The sequence below is a fragment of the Belonocnema kinseyi genome, chromosome 3 (assembly GCF_010883055.1).
Source record: "Belonocnema kinseyi isolate 2016_QV_RU_SX_M_011 chromosome 3, B_treatae_v1, whole genome shotgun sequence".
In the NCBI taxonomy this organism is placed as follows: Eukaryota; Metazoa; Arthropoda; class Insecta; order Hymenoptera; family Cynipidae; genus Belonocnema; species Belonocnema kinseyi.
This window is the reverse complement of record NC_046659.1, coordinates 7,650,510-7,665,266: the sequence shown is the minus strand read 5'-3', so window position 1 is coordinate 7,665,266 and position 14,757 is coordinate 7,650,510. Positions and strand designations below refer to the sequence as shown.

The window sequence follows — 14,757 nt, the reverse complement described above, 5'->3', positions numbered from 1 at the left end:
ACTTCCGAAAACGCACTTTTCTGAAGGATTAAAAAAACTTGAAAAGCGATTGACCAAGTGTATAGAGCTCCAAGGAGATTATGTTGAAAAATAATAAAAAATGTACCCAAAAAAAATGGTTTTTATACTTCATTCTAAGGACTTATTGAACTACCCTCGTACTTCGGACTTTGCCTGGCACCGCTCAGTCAATTCGCGGAGGGACTAGGCAGACTGCAGTGTGACGGCACATCGGACTTTGCCTGTAACATATGCATTTAGTAAATCCTAATTAAAACGTAAATAATTTAGGTTTTAAACTCTATTTACAAGTTTGCGATACACGCAACACGCGGTATCGGCGGTATCAGGGCGTGTAGAGTGAAGGTAACATCAAAAATACAGCTGGTCTGGTGGTTCATTATAAATACAGTTACAAAAACACAGACAGGGCATCTCATTTCTTTCCGCTTTTTTCCATTTCGCAACATATTTCGCAAAATTTGGGGACACTGTCATCAAGACCTGGCCCTTTAGAAGAGCGGTTGATCTCTATAATTCTTCTATTATGTCAGAATTGTGAGTAAAAAAATAAATTAGCAAACTATTCTAATCGTTCAAATGCTGCAGTCTGCTACCCGCTGGTTTCTATCTTTCGCAAAATTCATATTTGTCGGGAAACTAATCATTTCCTCAACAAATTTTTTGATTTTTCAACATTTTATTGATCCGAGGATCTTGCAAAACCCCGGATATTCGACAAGTTTTCTTACTTTCGTTCACAAATCCTTCGGAAAAATATACATGGAATCAATGCCGCACCTATTAAAAAAAATTCAAAGTCGAATTGAACCAGCATCATTAATTAGCAAAATTATTTTATTCGAGTAATTTGAAGAAAGTGAAAAAAAGGTTCCTGAAAATGGCAATTTTCTACTATTGTCTGAATTTAAATTTCTAAAACTATTTTTAATAAATGGCAAGAAAGAACTCATATTTCAGTGAATAAAATTATAAGTGTAACGTTCAATTTATAGTTCAAAATACTTGGAATAATTTATATTTAACTCACGAAGAAAATGTATGGCTAAATCAAAGATATTTTTCTTTTATTGAACAGCATGATTGCACACGGTATGGTGGAAATTTTTTACGCTAAAGAGCACTTTAGCCATAAATGTTTGTATTTTTATTTGTTTATTTATTTTGCGCTGACTCAAGGTATCAGAAACTAGAGATCTTTAAGAACTGTTTGCATATAGTGATAATTGTCTTAAATCAATACAAGAGTACTCCAAGAACATGTACACATAATTTGATCACTGTATAATTTATTTTGTAACGTAGTGGCCTGCCACTCGTTCTGATCCTGCCCCTCAGACCTACTTAGAACATTATAACTTAAATAAAGATTAAATACTTTCGGGCAGCACTAAATCATAATGAATTAATTAGATAAGAGAATGAGGGAGAAAAATTGGAGTGGGAATGAATGTTGGATAGGTCAGGTGTAAGTTAGGAGTTTTCCTCCACTCAAAGATTTATTAATACTAGTAATTTCACTGCCGTAAACTTTAAAATGTATACCAATTCAGTCTAAATAACTAGAGAGTAGGTCAGGGAGCTCTGACGCTTGCATTGACTCCTATTTATCACGCTAAATTCCAAATGAGTTCCTTCAAAATAAACACCCGCTTCAAACACGGAAATCACCACACTCAACCTCGCCACAGCACACTACAACCAGTGCTGTTGCACCTTTTGTAACAAAAACCACTATACACACGATGGGTCCGTCTACTGCTTTCTTGCCGGCTCGAGTGTAGTAACACAAATTTATTCACGACATGCGGAACCATACTCAGTCCGGCACATGTCAAAAACAAACCGGCGTAGCCATCGTGCCAGGAAACATCGAGCGGCAGACCAACAGGGGGACATCCAGTCCGATACACGAAAGTAACAACCAGTAGTGGGAATAAAGAGGGTTGCACCTGACGACAAGGAAATTCTGGCGGGAATGATGTAAGAGAGGAGGCTGAGAGCATCAGGACGATATCCAGTCTAGTGTTGGCCGTTAGCCGAGAAACTAATTTGTTGGAGAGTATTACTTCTGCCTTACCAGTAATTGAAAGTAAAGAGGAGAAAGACGTGATCTCGTGGAGGAAAGGTAAGCGTCAGTGTCTTTTAAATCTTATCTCCAGAAATTAAGTTTTAGAACTCGGTATAAGCAACTGCAATTTTGTGGATTTGTTAATGTTAGAGTTTTTTCTTTGGGACATAATTAGTAAATCTATTGGAGGGAAATTATTTGTTTGCTTATGTATGTTGAAATAGTAAATTGTGATCTTTGTGTGATGCATAAGTAAAGCATTAAGTTAAACTTTCCATATTATGAAAGGTTTTCTTTTAATTTTAAACAGAGAGTTAGTGTAGGATATAAGCAATTTTTTCTTAGTCTTTTCTTTTTCTGAAAGTTGAAGAAGGTTAAAATAATCTAGTGAAAAGTTCATTGTAAATAACTTACTTAAAATTTCTTAGTATGTATAGTTAAATGGAAAGTTGTTCCTTCTACCCATATTTGGAATAAAATGTAGAATATTTTTACTTTCTGGTAAATCTGAGTGTCACGATGCTTTCTCGCCCACACTAATCCCTCTACCTCTTCTAGTCAGGGACTTCTTAGAAGAGCTTAAATGTATTGTAAAGTTGTAATTGTTGAAAATGTTTGGAGTGACGCTATCTAAAGCGTCTGGCGCCTAACGCAGGTAGATGAGAAGATTTATTTTTTCACCTTTACTAAGGGACGCCAGTTTATCCATTATTTCCCCATTTTGTCGCTTATGAATGGAAACAGTGTTACAATTTATTATAAACAAAGTCAATTAAGGAATTGCCAAATATTTGAGTTTGGGTTGGAAGAAATTTCTTCTGGGATGACAATTCTTTAAACTATTTAAAGAGTGATTCTTAGTCACCATTTGTATAAAGCAACAACAATCATAAATGAAATAAAATTAATTTAACGTATATAAATTATCAGAAAAAATAGTTCGATGCAATTGGATTTGTACTTACATAGCAAAAAATAATTCAAAACTCTTTTAAGCTACCTAAGTGACCTTGAAATTTCAGAATATCGAAAAAATCTACTTTTCAGCTATTTTCTTAGAGCTGCGGGAATTTTTTCGACTATTTGGCCATGAAATGTCTGCTATACTTTAAGAATAATGTATTTTTAATATGGATTCACCAATACAGTGAGTTAAGTAACCGGAGATTACCTACACACGTTCATGTAATGAAATACTATTTTTTTCTAAAGCGAAACAATTCGAACTGAAAAAGAATCTAAAAGATACCTAAGTTTTTCTTATATTTCGCGTTTAGTTGTGAGAAGGCTGTAGGGTCAATGGAATGAAACTTTCATCTCAATTCTCACAGAAGCAATAATCGCAAGGATCGTTAAAATAGATCGAGATGAGTTGAAGAAATTGAAAAAGTCTCATGGAAAAGTTAAAGATCAATTCTGGCACAAAAGCAAATTAAATGCGTTTAGTGAAAATAAATAAAAGTTATTTGATATTGCGGCTTGCAAGTGTGATAATGCTTCATGCACTTGTATGTCATGAAGTACAATCAAAGCGTTTAATGAGTGATGTACTTCAAGATCAAAGCGAAGAAGTTATCCAAAGAAAGCCTCAGAAGGTGCAAATTGAAGGTTAAAGTTCTTACTGTGGCTCGATTATGGATGACAATGTAAAAGACGATTACCAGCCCGCTGAAGATTTTGAGGATGCATGGGTCTCTTATTAGAATAAATTAACAGATCAGACAAGATTAAACTCCACAACATTTTCGAAAGTCTGTGACAAATACGACATTGGATACAGGTCGGCTGATTTACTGGCTTCAGCAATTTTACACGACGTGAGTAAGTACGTTCCGGAAGTAAAAGGTTTCGTTTTTGACAAGAGTAAACTCTATCGGGAAAGAACAAAAACTCGTCATCAACTTTAGAGAGAGAGCAGCTCTCTTTGGCTTCAGAAATAAATACTTTTTACTTAGATGGAAGAAAAGACGAAACAAAAGTAATGAATGGAACAAGTAACAGAAATACACGGTAAATAACAAAACGAGAAGAAAATACTTCTCTCATTTAAGAACCAGAAAGTACTTATTTAGGATACAAAGCCTCATCATCTTCAGATGCAAAAACGATTACAAGACAAGTTTTGAATAAGCCCTTTTTTCTAAGTAAAGCAGGTAAAATCATTAGAAATGACCCTCATTATCAAACTAAATTATACAGTGCCTTGCCATATTATTCAGCCAAAGCTGAGAAATTACAATTTTCACACTATTGTTGTCATTTATTGTAAGTACTTTGAGCGTTCTTGTGTTTTCAAACTCTTAGTTCGCTAGATCGGTTGAATTCGCCAGACGAATTAGCACTATTTTAGGTTGAAAAAATCTCACCGTTCTTGACTGACCGGGAAAATCTGAAGATATGAATCCCATCTAGAACGTTAGAAACTTCATTTGCTTTGTCCTAATAATCAGTATTTCATATAGTATTTCTTTACATAGTATTTCTGCTTCAATCACACGAGAAAAACTGCTTAAACAGTTTTTCACTTTTCTTTTTATGGTTTGTTAATGTTTTCAAATGTGATTGAGAATACAAATTAGCTTTTACTTTGGCGTAGAATCGTCCTTACTGACTTTTGTTTCATGAAGTGCCAATCCCGGCTGTCGAGAACGGTAACTGTTTTCTATCTAAAAATGTGCTAATTCGTCTGTCAAATTTCTCAAATCTAGCGAAGTAGAAGTTTAAAAACAGAAGAACGCTCAAAGTACTTACAGTAAGTAACAAAAATAAGGTGAAATTTGTAATTTTTCAGCTTTGACCTAATAATATACACGGCACTGTATATTTGTGTCTTGAAAACATTACAGCCAACAAACTGAAAAAAATCCTTGAAGGCCATCTCCTTGTTTACCGTGCAATTAAGTAAGCAGCGCACATTTTATTCACTGTATTGAAACCTCCCTTACTTAAATTATAAATATAATATTATATTATAATATTATAACGTGCTACCAGGCTTTAAAAACCATTAATCCCATTTATCACGCGCCCACCGGAAGGCAGACACTAAGAAGATTTACCTTAAAGTGAAGAACATTATTTATGTGACTGATGGCGCCACGCAACACTATAAAAATAATTTACAAATGATAAATTTGATGCACCATAAACAAAATTTCGACATAAAGATTTAATAACACTTTTAAGCTATCGCCCATGGCAAAGGTGCATGCGATGGCATTGGTGCCGCCTTCCAAAGAGAAACCAAACGTGCCTTTCTTCAAGCCTAATCGGCGGATGAAGCAATTTTGTCACCATAAAATCTCTACTATCGGACGAAGAATAAATTCGAACGTACGCCAATCTTCCATTACACCAAAGAAGTACATAGCAGAACTCAGAAGAAATTCAACAAATAATGTTCCCTTGCTTCGAGAGTGTCCAAAATAAAGAAATAACTTTCATTCATTCCTTTAAAAGATAAACAATTGAAAATGAAGTTATCATCTGGAGCCGATGATTGTCTTTCGATTGTTAAGTACTGGGCCCATAACGTTTTCCGACCCTATGGACATAATTCATGAGAATCTCGTCCGCCAATCAAAAATGTCATATTGTGTCCACCATACAACATTCTGATATTTTAACTATAGATTCATGATCAGCGCCCTTGAAAATCCTAGAGTAATTATTTTTAATCTGTTCAGACTAGTTCGGGTCATTTGAAACTAAAAAGTTGGACAATATGAGCTATGTTGAATTTGTCATTTTGAGTTCTCATATTCTGACTCCAATTTCGTAATCAGCGACACAAAAAACACGCAAGTAATAACTTTCAAGTCGAGCAGGCTAATTTAAATTACTCAAAACTTGACGGTTGGTTTACATTCGCAATATTGGGAACGCCATCCGCGACATCAAAAACGCCAACATCAGCGAAGTTAAATTCTCATATTCTTACTGCAGAGTCGTAATCAGCAAACCTAGAAACATCCAAGTAATAATTTCCAAGTCTTAGGTTTATCTGAATTACTCGAAACTTCACGGTTGACTTAAATCCGTAATATTGGGCACGCTACCAGCCATATTGGATTCGCTATTTAGAATTCTTATATTATGACCCCAGATTCTTGATCAGCGACCCCGAAAACTCCATCGGAGCAACTTTGATTCCGTTTTGAGTCATTGTTGCTCACTATTGGAACCGCTATATTGCATTTTCTCAACGACCATTATGCATTAGAAAGTACACGTCGAGATAAGATTTTAAGACCTTCAACGCCTTGATTGGTTGCAAAGAATTTCGGAAAAACCTTGTCTTGATTATAGTAATATAATAATTAATATTTATTGGAAGGTTTAAGTGCTATTGATCAGAAAAAGGCTGTGTTGAGTTCGCCATCTGTTTTTTAACGTAGTGTACTCCTTTGGATAGGAAAACACGACCCCGAGGTTTTGGTATGTGACGGTTGCGATAATTTGATCATTTTATTTCATAATATCAGGATGTATTGGTAATCTAGAACGATAGCATCGTTCCTTACTCGATTGATACTTTGTTTGATTATGTTTCCCCTGAAGTCCTGGTTCACATGTCAATTACGTCTTTGTTTGAAATCATAATTTTAGTTCTTCGTACGTGATGCGATTTACTTCTCCTGACCCTGTTTCTTTGTTGATAGATCGTGTATCTCTGATTTGTTCACGCTGAATTTCATTCTGTCGTGCTATTGTTTCAACTTATTCTTCAGAATTTCATAACCGTAATCGGGCAATAACCATAATATTTGCAAAAATAATCTACCTAGATCTCGAAAAAAATCAACAGATGCTTCCATCAACTGAACAAGAATATTGGCGGGGCAAGACAAAGTGTTTCTTGTGTTCAGTGTGTGACTGAATATATTTCATCTGGTAGGCTATTTGCGTAAATGATCCAAAACTTCGCCGATGAACTAAGGATCTACCGTCACAGGCTGAACATGTCGAAGCTACTGACAATCAAGCAGCACATTTTAAAAAAAATGCTTGTGTTATCTGGCGCATGAGGAGAATAAAGAAAAGTGAAGGGTAGTACAAAGAGAATCATAAATGTCGCACTGACCCATCGCACCTCTTCAACGATCTCGCTGTTACTGTAAAAAATTCACCAAAGCTCGACAAGGTAGAGATTTTTTGGAGCGAGGTTTACAAGATGCCGCCACTGATATTGCAGGATGTACTAAAAACATTACTTGCTTTTAGGAGCTTTGCGACAACTTCATAATATCAGAGGAGGAATTTTCTTTCATCACTGCTGAAGATCCACGAAGGACTTCTCCGTTTCAGAACCAGATCTTATCAACAACTTTCGATGCAAGAAGGTTACCTCTACACACCAACTTTAGGTCCTAATTTTTACCTAATATATTTCGGAAACACCTATTCCGCAGTGGCTGTTGTAAGGATGCACTCTAATCCTACCGAAGAAAGGCAACTTTCTAACCAACGAACTGCATGACAATTACTTGTCTAAACACGTTCTATCTTTTTTCCACAGCGACCTGTCCAATATATCGCACACTACGCAATTCTCCTCGATAGATACACAGAAGAGGTAAGTATAAACTTTGGATTGAACAAGTATGCCAATATTCATCTGAAATGATTATGCATTACTGGGTTTCCTAAAAAAACTTAACTCGTGCATATAAGCGTTATGGGACACCTTGACGCTAGAGAGACTTATCTGTATTTACGTGCACTTGAAAGCCGTTTTCAGCATATAAAATTATTTAAGGATACTCCTTGAAGCAGATTCAAGCGTCTGCTTCGACAGACTTGATCTTCCTATCTGTCGGTAAGTTTGGAAAGCTTTCATGGTCAAAGAAGGGGCTTGCGGTCCTTGACATTCCGCGATTGTACAACACACTCTGTCAAGGCAGGTGCAGAAATCTAAACCTCCAGTGTTTTATAGCCAAATTATTCAAGGCACAGCTCACATCGTAGCATAAAAAAGGTACTTTACTAAAAACGGTTAGAAATCGAGAGATGATTGGCAAAGGAGCATTCCTTTACAGCTGTAAACATCTTATACAGAGTGTTCTAGCAAGTTTTTGGCCTGTAATTGTTTGGTTAGACATGTCACAATTATGTGGTAGAAGTATAGTATGTACGAATATTAGCCACTGCTAAATGGGCGTTTTTGACTTTCAACACCATTCTAGGAACCTGACAAAAAAATGTGCTTGTAGTTGGCTACCTCATTCTCAAATTGTGTAGAGGGGGTTTAACCAAAACAATGTCGAACAGTTTGGAAAAGAGCTGTTGATGCAGTTAAAAGAAACTGCAAATTATCATACGTTGGTAGGCCTTAGGGTAGTGTCGATATCTTTGTAAAATAAAAGCAAATTTAATCAAATTCATATCTAGGAAAATGAGATACCCGCTGCTCCCTAAATTATGTAGGATTAAAGACACTCACGGTATTCGACGCAGTCAAAAGTCATGAAGTGTTTTCTCTAATGTTCTAGGTTTTTTAAATCTTCAGATCGTCAAATAATTATGGATTTACGAGTTCACTTATTTTTCTTCTTGATTAATGCTACGATTATAGTGTCATGTCTATCCTAGAATGCATTTTTTAAACCTCAATTGATAATGTTACGTTATATTAAAAATAATGATTAATTTTTTCAGAATGTCTGGGACTCGTCTGATTGTCCATTTGGTTCATGCTTTGAAGACTGGTGAAAAAGGAATTGCATCGATTTGTAATGGCGGCGGCGGGGCATCTTCCATTTTAATTGAAAAAATATAAAAAAATCGTCACTTATAGATTGAGCCGTGCACAACAAGAGAAGAATGGGCTATAATAAAAATAGTTATTTCCGGTTCCAATCCTACACAAAACTACACATTTTGGCTTACTTTTCGTGCACATTGCAGTTCGCTTCATCAGGGCTAACCTGAAACTGAGGTACCACGTTATGTTGTTCTTTTATATTCTCTTGACGATGTCTGTGATTGGCCAGAGCGCCCCACCTTGGATACTGGTCGAACCTGATTGGCCAAAGAAGTTTGTTTTTTAATCTGTGAGGACGAAAAGCCAAATTAGATTGGTATTATATCCATTGCACCTATTGATGCTATTAGGGTGTCTTAAGATTTCGATTGCTTCTTTATTTTTTCTTGGAAAAAGTTGTGTTTTGGCGGTACCGTTTCGATATGATGCTCAGTTAGAGCCGATTGCGTGCACTGCTTCAGCCTAATTTTAGTCTCATTTTTCTTTATATCAGCCCCATGCCATTTTTCTGGAGGCCCGTGGAAAATATTTGTCATGAGAGTTGACGATCGCCGTGTGGCGGCGCCAGCTATGCAGTTGGCCTAGCATTCAAATAATGCACAGCGAAAATGTTAAAAAAACTGTTTGTTAAATAAATATAATGTCCTGATAGTTCTGGTTGAAAGATAATAATCTTTAGGATTTTTTTGAATCTTACCAATTAAGAATGATTTTCGAAAATCGTAACATTCACTGCTTTTAAACGTAAATCTCAGTGTATTCCTACGAACCACAACAAATTATTATTCATGCGCAATTAAATTAGACATATGATTATGTGTAATTTCTAAGTATTTGAAAAGAAAATAGTATAAATTTTATATTATTTTATATTGTATTATATAATATATATATTATATTTTTTATTCATTAATTTAAATTCATTTCGGATTTTCAAATATTTTCATAAAAATATTATGTGTTTTAATGAACGCAATTTGTTTCCTTATTTATTATTAAATTTATTATTTTTTATCATTAATTATTTATTATTATTATCATACGCTATTTCAAGTTCAAGAAAAGAACCTGGTTAAAAATGATTTTTGAAATCGACAAAAATATTCTAATGTTAATTGTATCTAATTTTGGAAAAGAACTCGAGGTGGAATTTTGCAACTAATATTTCAGGTTTTCTTTATTTGACAATAACTGTTTAGAGTTTGATGTTTTTCTTTTTCTCTTTAGGTAAAACGTGCAACACTTATTTAATTCTAATGCTGTAGTGCTTATATTTTATTCATTAAAAGATTCTCTGTATATCTCATTGATATGTTTTTATGCAAAAATTTTTTTTTGTGAACACCTATTGATTACAAAAATAACGATTTTATAATCCCCAAATAAAATTTTTTTAATAAAAACGTACCAATGAGATTTGCAGAGAATATTTCAAGGAATAAAATAAGCCCTACAGCATTCGGATTAAATAATAGTTGCAACTATTACCTAAAGTGAGAGAGAAAAATTTAAAGTCTAAAAACTATTGTTAAATAAACAATAAAATTAAATTAAATTTGTTTACAATGTATAATTTTAGTTAATTTTTTTAATCTAAAAAAAATTTTAAACTACATTTTTTAAAAATTCTGAAAAATAAAAAAAATTGTCCTGAAATATTCCAGAAATTAACTTGAAATTTTTCTAAAAGTCTAAAGAATATTGTTTGATTCTCTAAAAATCTTTCCAAATCCGTAAAAAGCTTCTTTTTACAATTTTTTAAAGACTTCCAGATTCTATTTCGAGCAATTTTTGAAAGTACTTTGAAATCTTTTAGAACATTATTTTAAAGTTAATATTTTTAAATAAAAAATGATTTATAAGTTTTCTGGGAATTTAAACAAAATTTTTTTATTCCTTTGAAACCTTTCGTAATTTGAATTCAGCTTCCTTTTCCAAAGTCTTAAAAAATCTACATTAGAAAAAATTAAGTTTTTCAAGAGTTTAAAATTAACTTTGAATTGTTTAAATACTTTTAAATATTTATCGAGCAAATAAAAATAAAAAAGTCAATATGAAAAAATTGTTTAAAAATCTTTCCGATTCTTCTTCGACATATTTTAAAATCCTCAAAACTTGAAATTAATCTTTCAAAATAAAATGTGAATAATTTTGAATTTTGTCAAAATCTTATTGTCCGTGTGATATAATATTTTGCCTTCAAAAAGCTTTATTCTATTATATTGCAATCATCGAAAGCTGTGAAATTATTTATATCCTCAGTCTTTAATATTCTTTAAAAGACATAATTTAATCATTGTTAATGAAAATAAACATTTATTAATCATTCTTTTCCGTAGATTCGATTAGAATAATTATAATAAATAATTTAAAATCTAAATGTCCTGATAGGCGAGAATACATCAATGTAATATGGATAAAATAGCAATTTGCAAGTTATTTGGAAAACTTAGTTCCTATGATGCGATTTCTTTTTTAAAATAAGACTCTTAAGTTCATGTTTCATTTAAAACCAAGTATGATAAAAATTCCCTTTTCGCCTTAAATCATAAACTAAATATTATGAAAAAAGTTATGCCGAAAAGTAAATTTTTAAGCAAATTCATTAAAGTGAATTAAATATGTTTGCTATGTATAATTTTACTTCGTTTTTTTACACTTGAAAATTTGAAAATATATTAAGATATCATTTTTTATAATCGAAAGTATAAAAACGTTGTTTTGAATTATATTAAATAATGCCCATCATTTAAAGTTAATATTAACAATAAAATAATATTTAAAAAAAAAACTTTAAAAACAAGAAGATTTATCTATAGACTTTATATGTAACAACGTTGCCACAAACCTTCAGTTTGATATCATCCCTTAAAATAGCTTTTGAATTCTTTAACAATGTTTTAATCATTTGGTGTTTTGTAAAATTGAACTTGATTAGCTTTGTACTACTTCCGATTACTTTTTTATCTTGATTTACAATGAAAAAAAAACGCACTGCACCATTTTTATTCATGATTTCAACACCGCTGATATATGATCTAAAAGCAGTTTTTTTCAGTTTTCTTTCACTTAGAAAATGAAAAATGTTGCAAATATCACTAAAAAAACTCAACGATTATTTAACACTATCAGTTAAATACTTTTACTGTGTTGTTAAATTCAATGTTATTATTTTACCAAAGATATTTGATTTTGCCATACATTTCCAACGATCATAGGCCAACTGCATAGCTGGCGCCACCACACGGTCACTGTCAACACATAATACATTTTCAACTCAAAGTTCCAGGGGGCTGCTTTATATGTTTGCTCACTGCTTTCCCCGTTTAACTAATATATACTTTGCCAAAACAAAAAGGGATTTTATATACTCCCGGATCACTGAGAAATGCCTTTTTCTCTTTAGCGTTTCTTAGAGACTGTCCTATTTTCGCAGGTGGTTTAAATATGGCTTGGACGTTTCGTTTGCTTTATTAATTTCTTTGTGTAATCATTTTGTATGAGGATTTGTTTAATGTTTTGTAATTCCTTTTGTAAGGTATCTCTATCTGTCATGGAGACAGCTCGGTATAAAAGGGATTTAGATGGATCGTGGTGGAAGGAGGAAAATAGGTATCTATTTTGTATAGGTAGGTTTTCTGTAAACTTCATGTCTTAATGTGTTTTCAGATCTTTTGTAAGCTAGCACGTCAAAGAAAGGCAATTTTTCGTTTCGTTCAATTTTCATAGTGAACTAAATATTAGGATGTAATCGATTGATGAAACCGGAAAACTTATTTAGCTCATCTATTTTATGTTGCCAGATGACAAGTTTCGTCAAAGTAACGGTACCATAATTCCGTTTCAAGGTTTGTTCGTAAAATTTTTTATTAAAAGAGAGGTAGGACGTATGAGATCGAAGTCGAAGTTTGCAACAAATTTAATAATACAACTGTATCAGAGATTGGTACCATCGTAAAGAGAAGTATTATGTCAAAATTCACTGAATATAAATCTGTTGCATCTTTTTGATAAAGTCAAATTAGTTTTGAAAATGAGAGATAGACATTCGTGTGAAAGTATACTATTATATTTTATATATATTATTGTGCTGCAAGTTTAGAGTCTTTTATAAGGGCTTTTGTTTCGCTGACTATTTCTTTTGTGGGAAGAAGTGAATAGCATACAAAGTAGGACGGCCAACATTTTACGCTAAGCCCAACTTTCCACCCTTCGCAAACTTACAAAACAAGAAAAAACATCAATTAAAGAACTGAATCGGTATAAAACATCATAATGTTACGCGCAGACAAATTCTTCTAAATATATATAAAATATAAACTTCCGAATATCCACAAAAAAACATTCGACTCAAGACTGTGCATCAGCGCAAAAAAATCACCAACTCACAACCTAACACGCTTCCTCACCAAAGAACGGGATGCTTTCACAGGAAACTCTATCCCTCACGTCCAAAACTCATTTGACTTTATCAAAAATAAACAAAAGATTCGCATTCAACCCCAAGACATCCTAGTGAGTTTCGACAGAGTATCTCTTTTTACGAAAGTACCAATCTCTGATACAATTTACCTACTTTCCTTCTAATCTATCAACCAATTCAAACTTAACTGATTTAACTAATTTAGAGGAGATAAAACGCGTGGTACCGTACGGTACTACCACCAGCTAATGGTTTAATAAACAAATTTGGAACAAACCTCAGGACAGCATTAGGATCTCCAATCTCACCTGTAATAGCCACCATCTTCATGGAATATCTAGGAAATAAAATCTTTAATCAATGAAAGCTATACCCGCAATGTTGGTTCCGTTAATTTGACGACACTTTCGTCATTGGCCGATAAGAAGTAGATGAACTATATAAGAGTTCCAGTTCACCATGGAAATTAAACAATACGGAAAATTGCATCTATTGGACGCGTTTTCCAAAAAAAACACAGAGAAGCAACTGAAATTTCAAAACACTCGAATATCATCAAAAAGGACAATTAATTCAATATGAATCCGATTTGTCTTTCCGTCCTTCTGGATTAAAAAAAATACTTGATTGACCAATCAAGTTCGATCAGTCTCTATGGTCAGGCGCTCTGGCTAATCACATGCATCGTAGAGTGTATATATAAGAGCAACATAACCTGATATCTTAGTTTCAGGTTAGCCCTAAATAAGTGAACTGCAACAATCACAAAACCTAGGGAAAAATTCGTGGTTTTGTTCATGATTGCAGCACGAAATATCTATTTTTATTATAATGAATAATTTCGGAACCATTTAATCTATTAGTAGAATACGCTGATTGGAGGATTCAACAGGAATCTAATGTTGTGAAGTTTTATAACAAAATAGGACCATATTTAATTATTTTACTATTTTAAGGTTCAGATGCTACTGTTGTGTTTCATAATTGCAAATAAAGAATTTCAATGCTTAGCAATTACTATTTTAAAGACAACGTGTTATTTGGTATCAAGTTATCCACTTAATATCTATTTCATGCAGAGAAAACAATATGACGGCCTTGACATGTATATTGCATCAGCAATTAAAGCGCAGGTTGTTCGTGACATTTAGCGTCAAACTTCACTCTTCGATTTAAGGATCCGTGACAAAGAAAACCCAAACGACAAAGTGCCTCCCAATGAGAGTCGCGCTCCGTGAAAAAGGCCCGTGAATCAAAGAGCGAGTAGGGGCGTGCTCATACATTGATCCATCGCGATGAAGCGAGTCGCTCTCTGATTCGCGGGCCTTTTTCACGGAGCGTGACTTTCATTGGGCGGGCGCTATTAATTAGGATGAAAATGAACTCAGTGTTTAATTATGAGAAATAAAACAAAGTTATAACGTCATAGTAACGTCTATTCCGTATAGTTAATAAATGTGACAGTATTTATTGCTCGAC

General features: G+C 33.4%; 1 protein-coding gene across 10 annotated transcripts in view; it reads left to right on the top strand.

Moving 5' to 3' along the window:
* LOC117169108 (acetyl-CoA acetyltransferase, mitochondrial) overlaps positions 1-9,723 on the top strand; it is a 260,337-nt gene extending 250,614 nt beyond the window's left edge. For all 10 annotated transcript variants that reach the window (XM_033355262.1, XM_033355261.1, XM_033355258.1 and 7 more), the window contains one exon: positions 8,750-9,723. In XM_033355262.1, the coding sequence (XP_033211153.1) occupies positions 8,750-8,870 (121 nt within the window). In that variant the 3' untranslated portion in view covers positions 8,871-9,723. The remainder of the gene's footprint in view (positions 1-8,749) is intronic.
* The last annotated feature ends 5,034 nt before the right edge of the window (positions 9,724-14,757 follow it).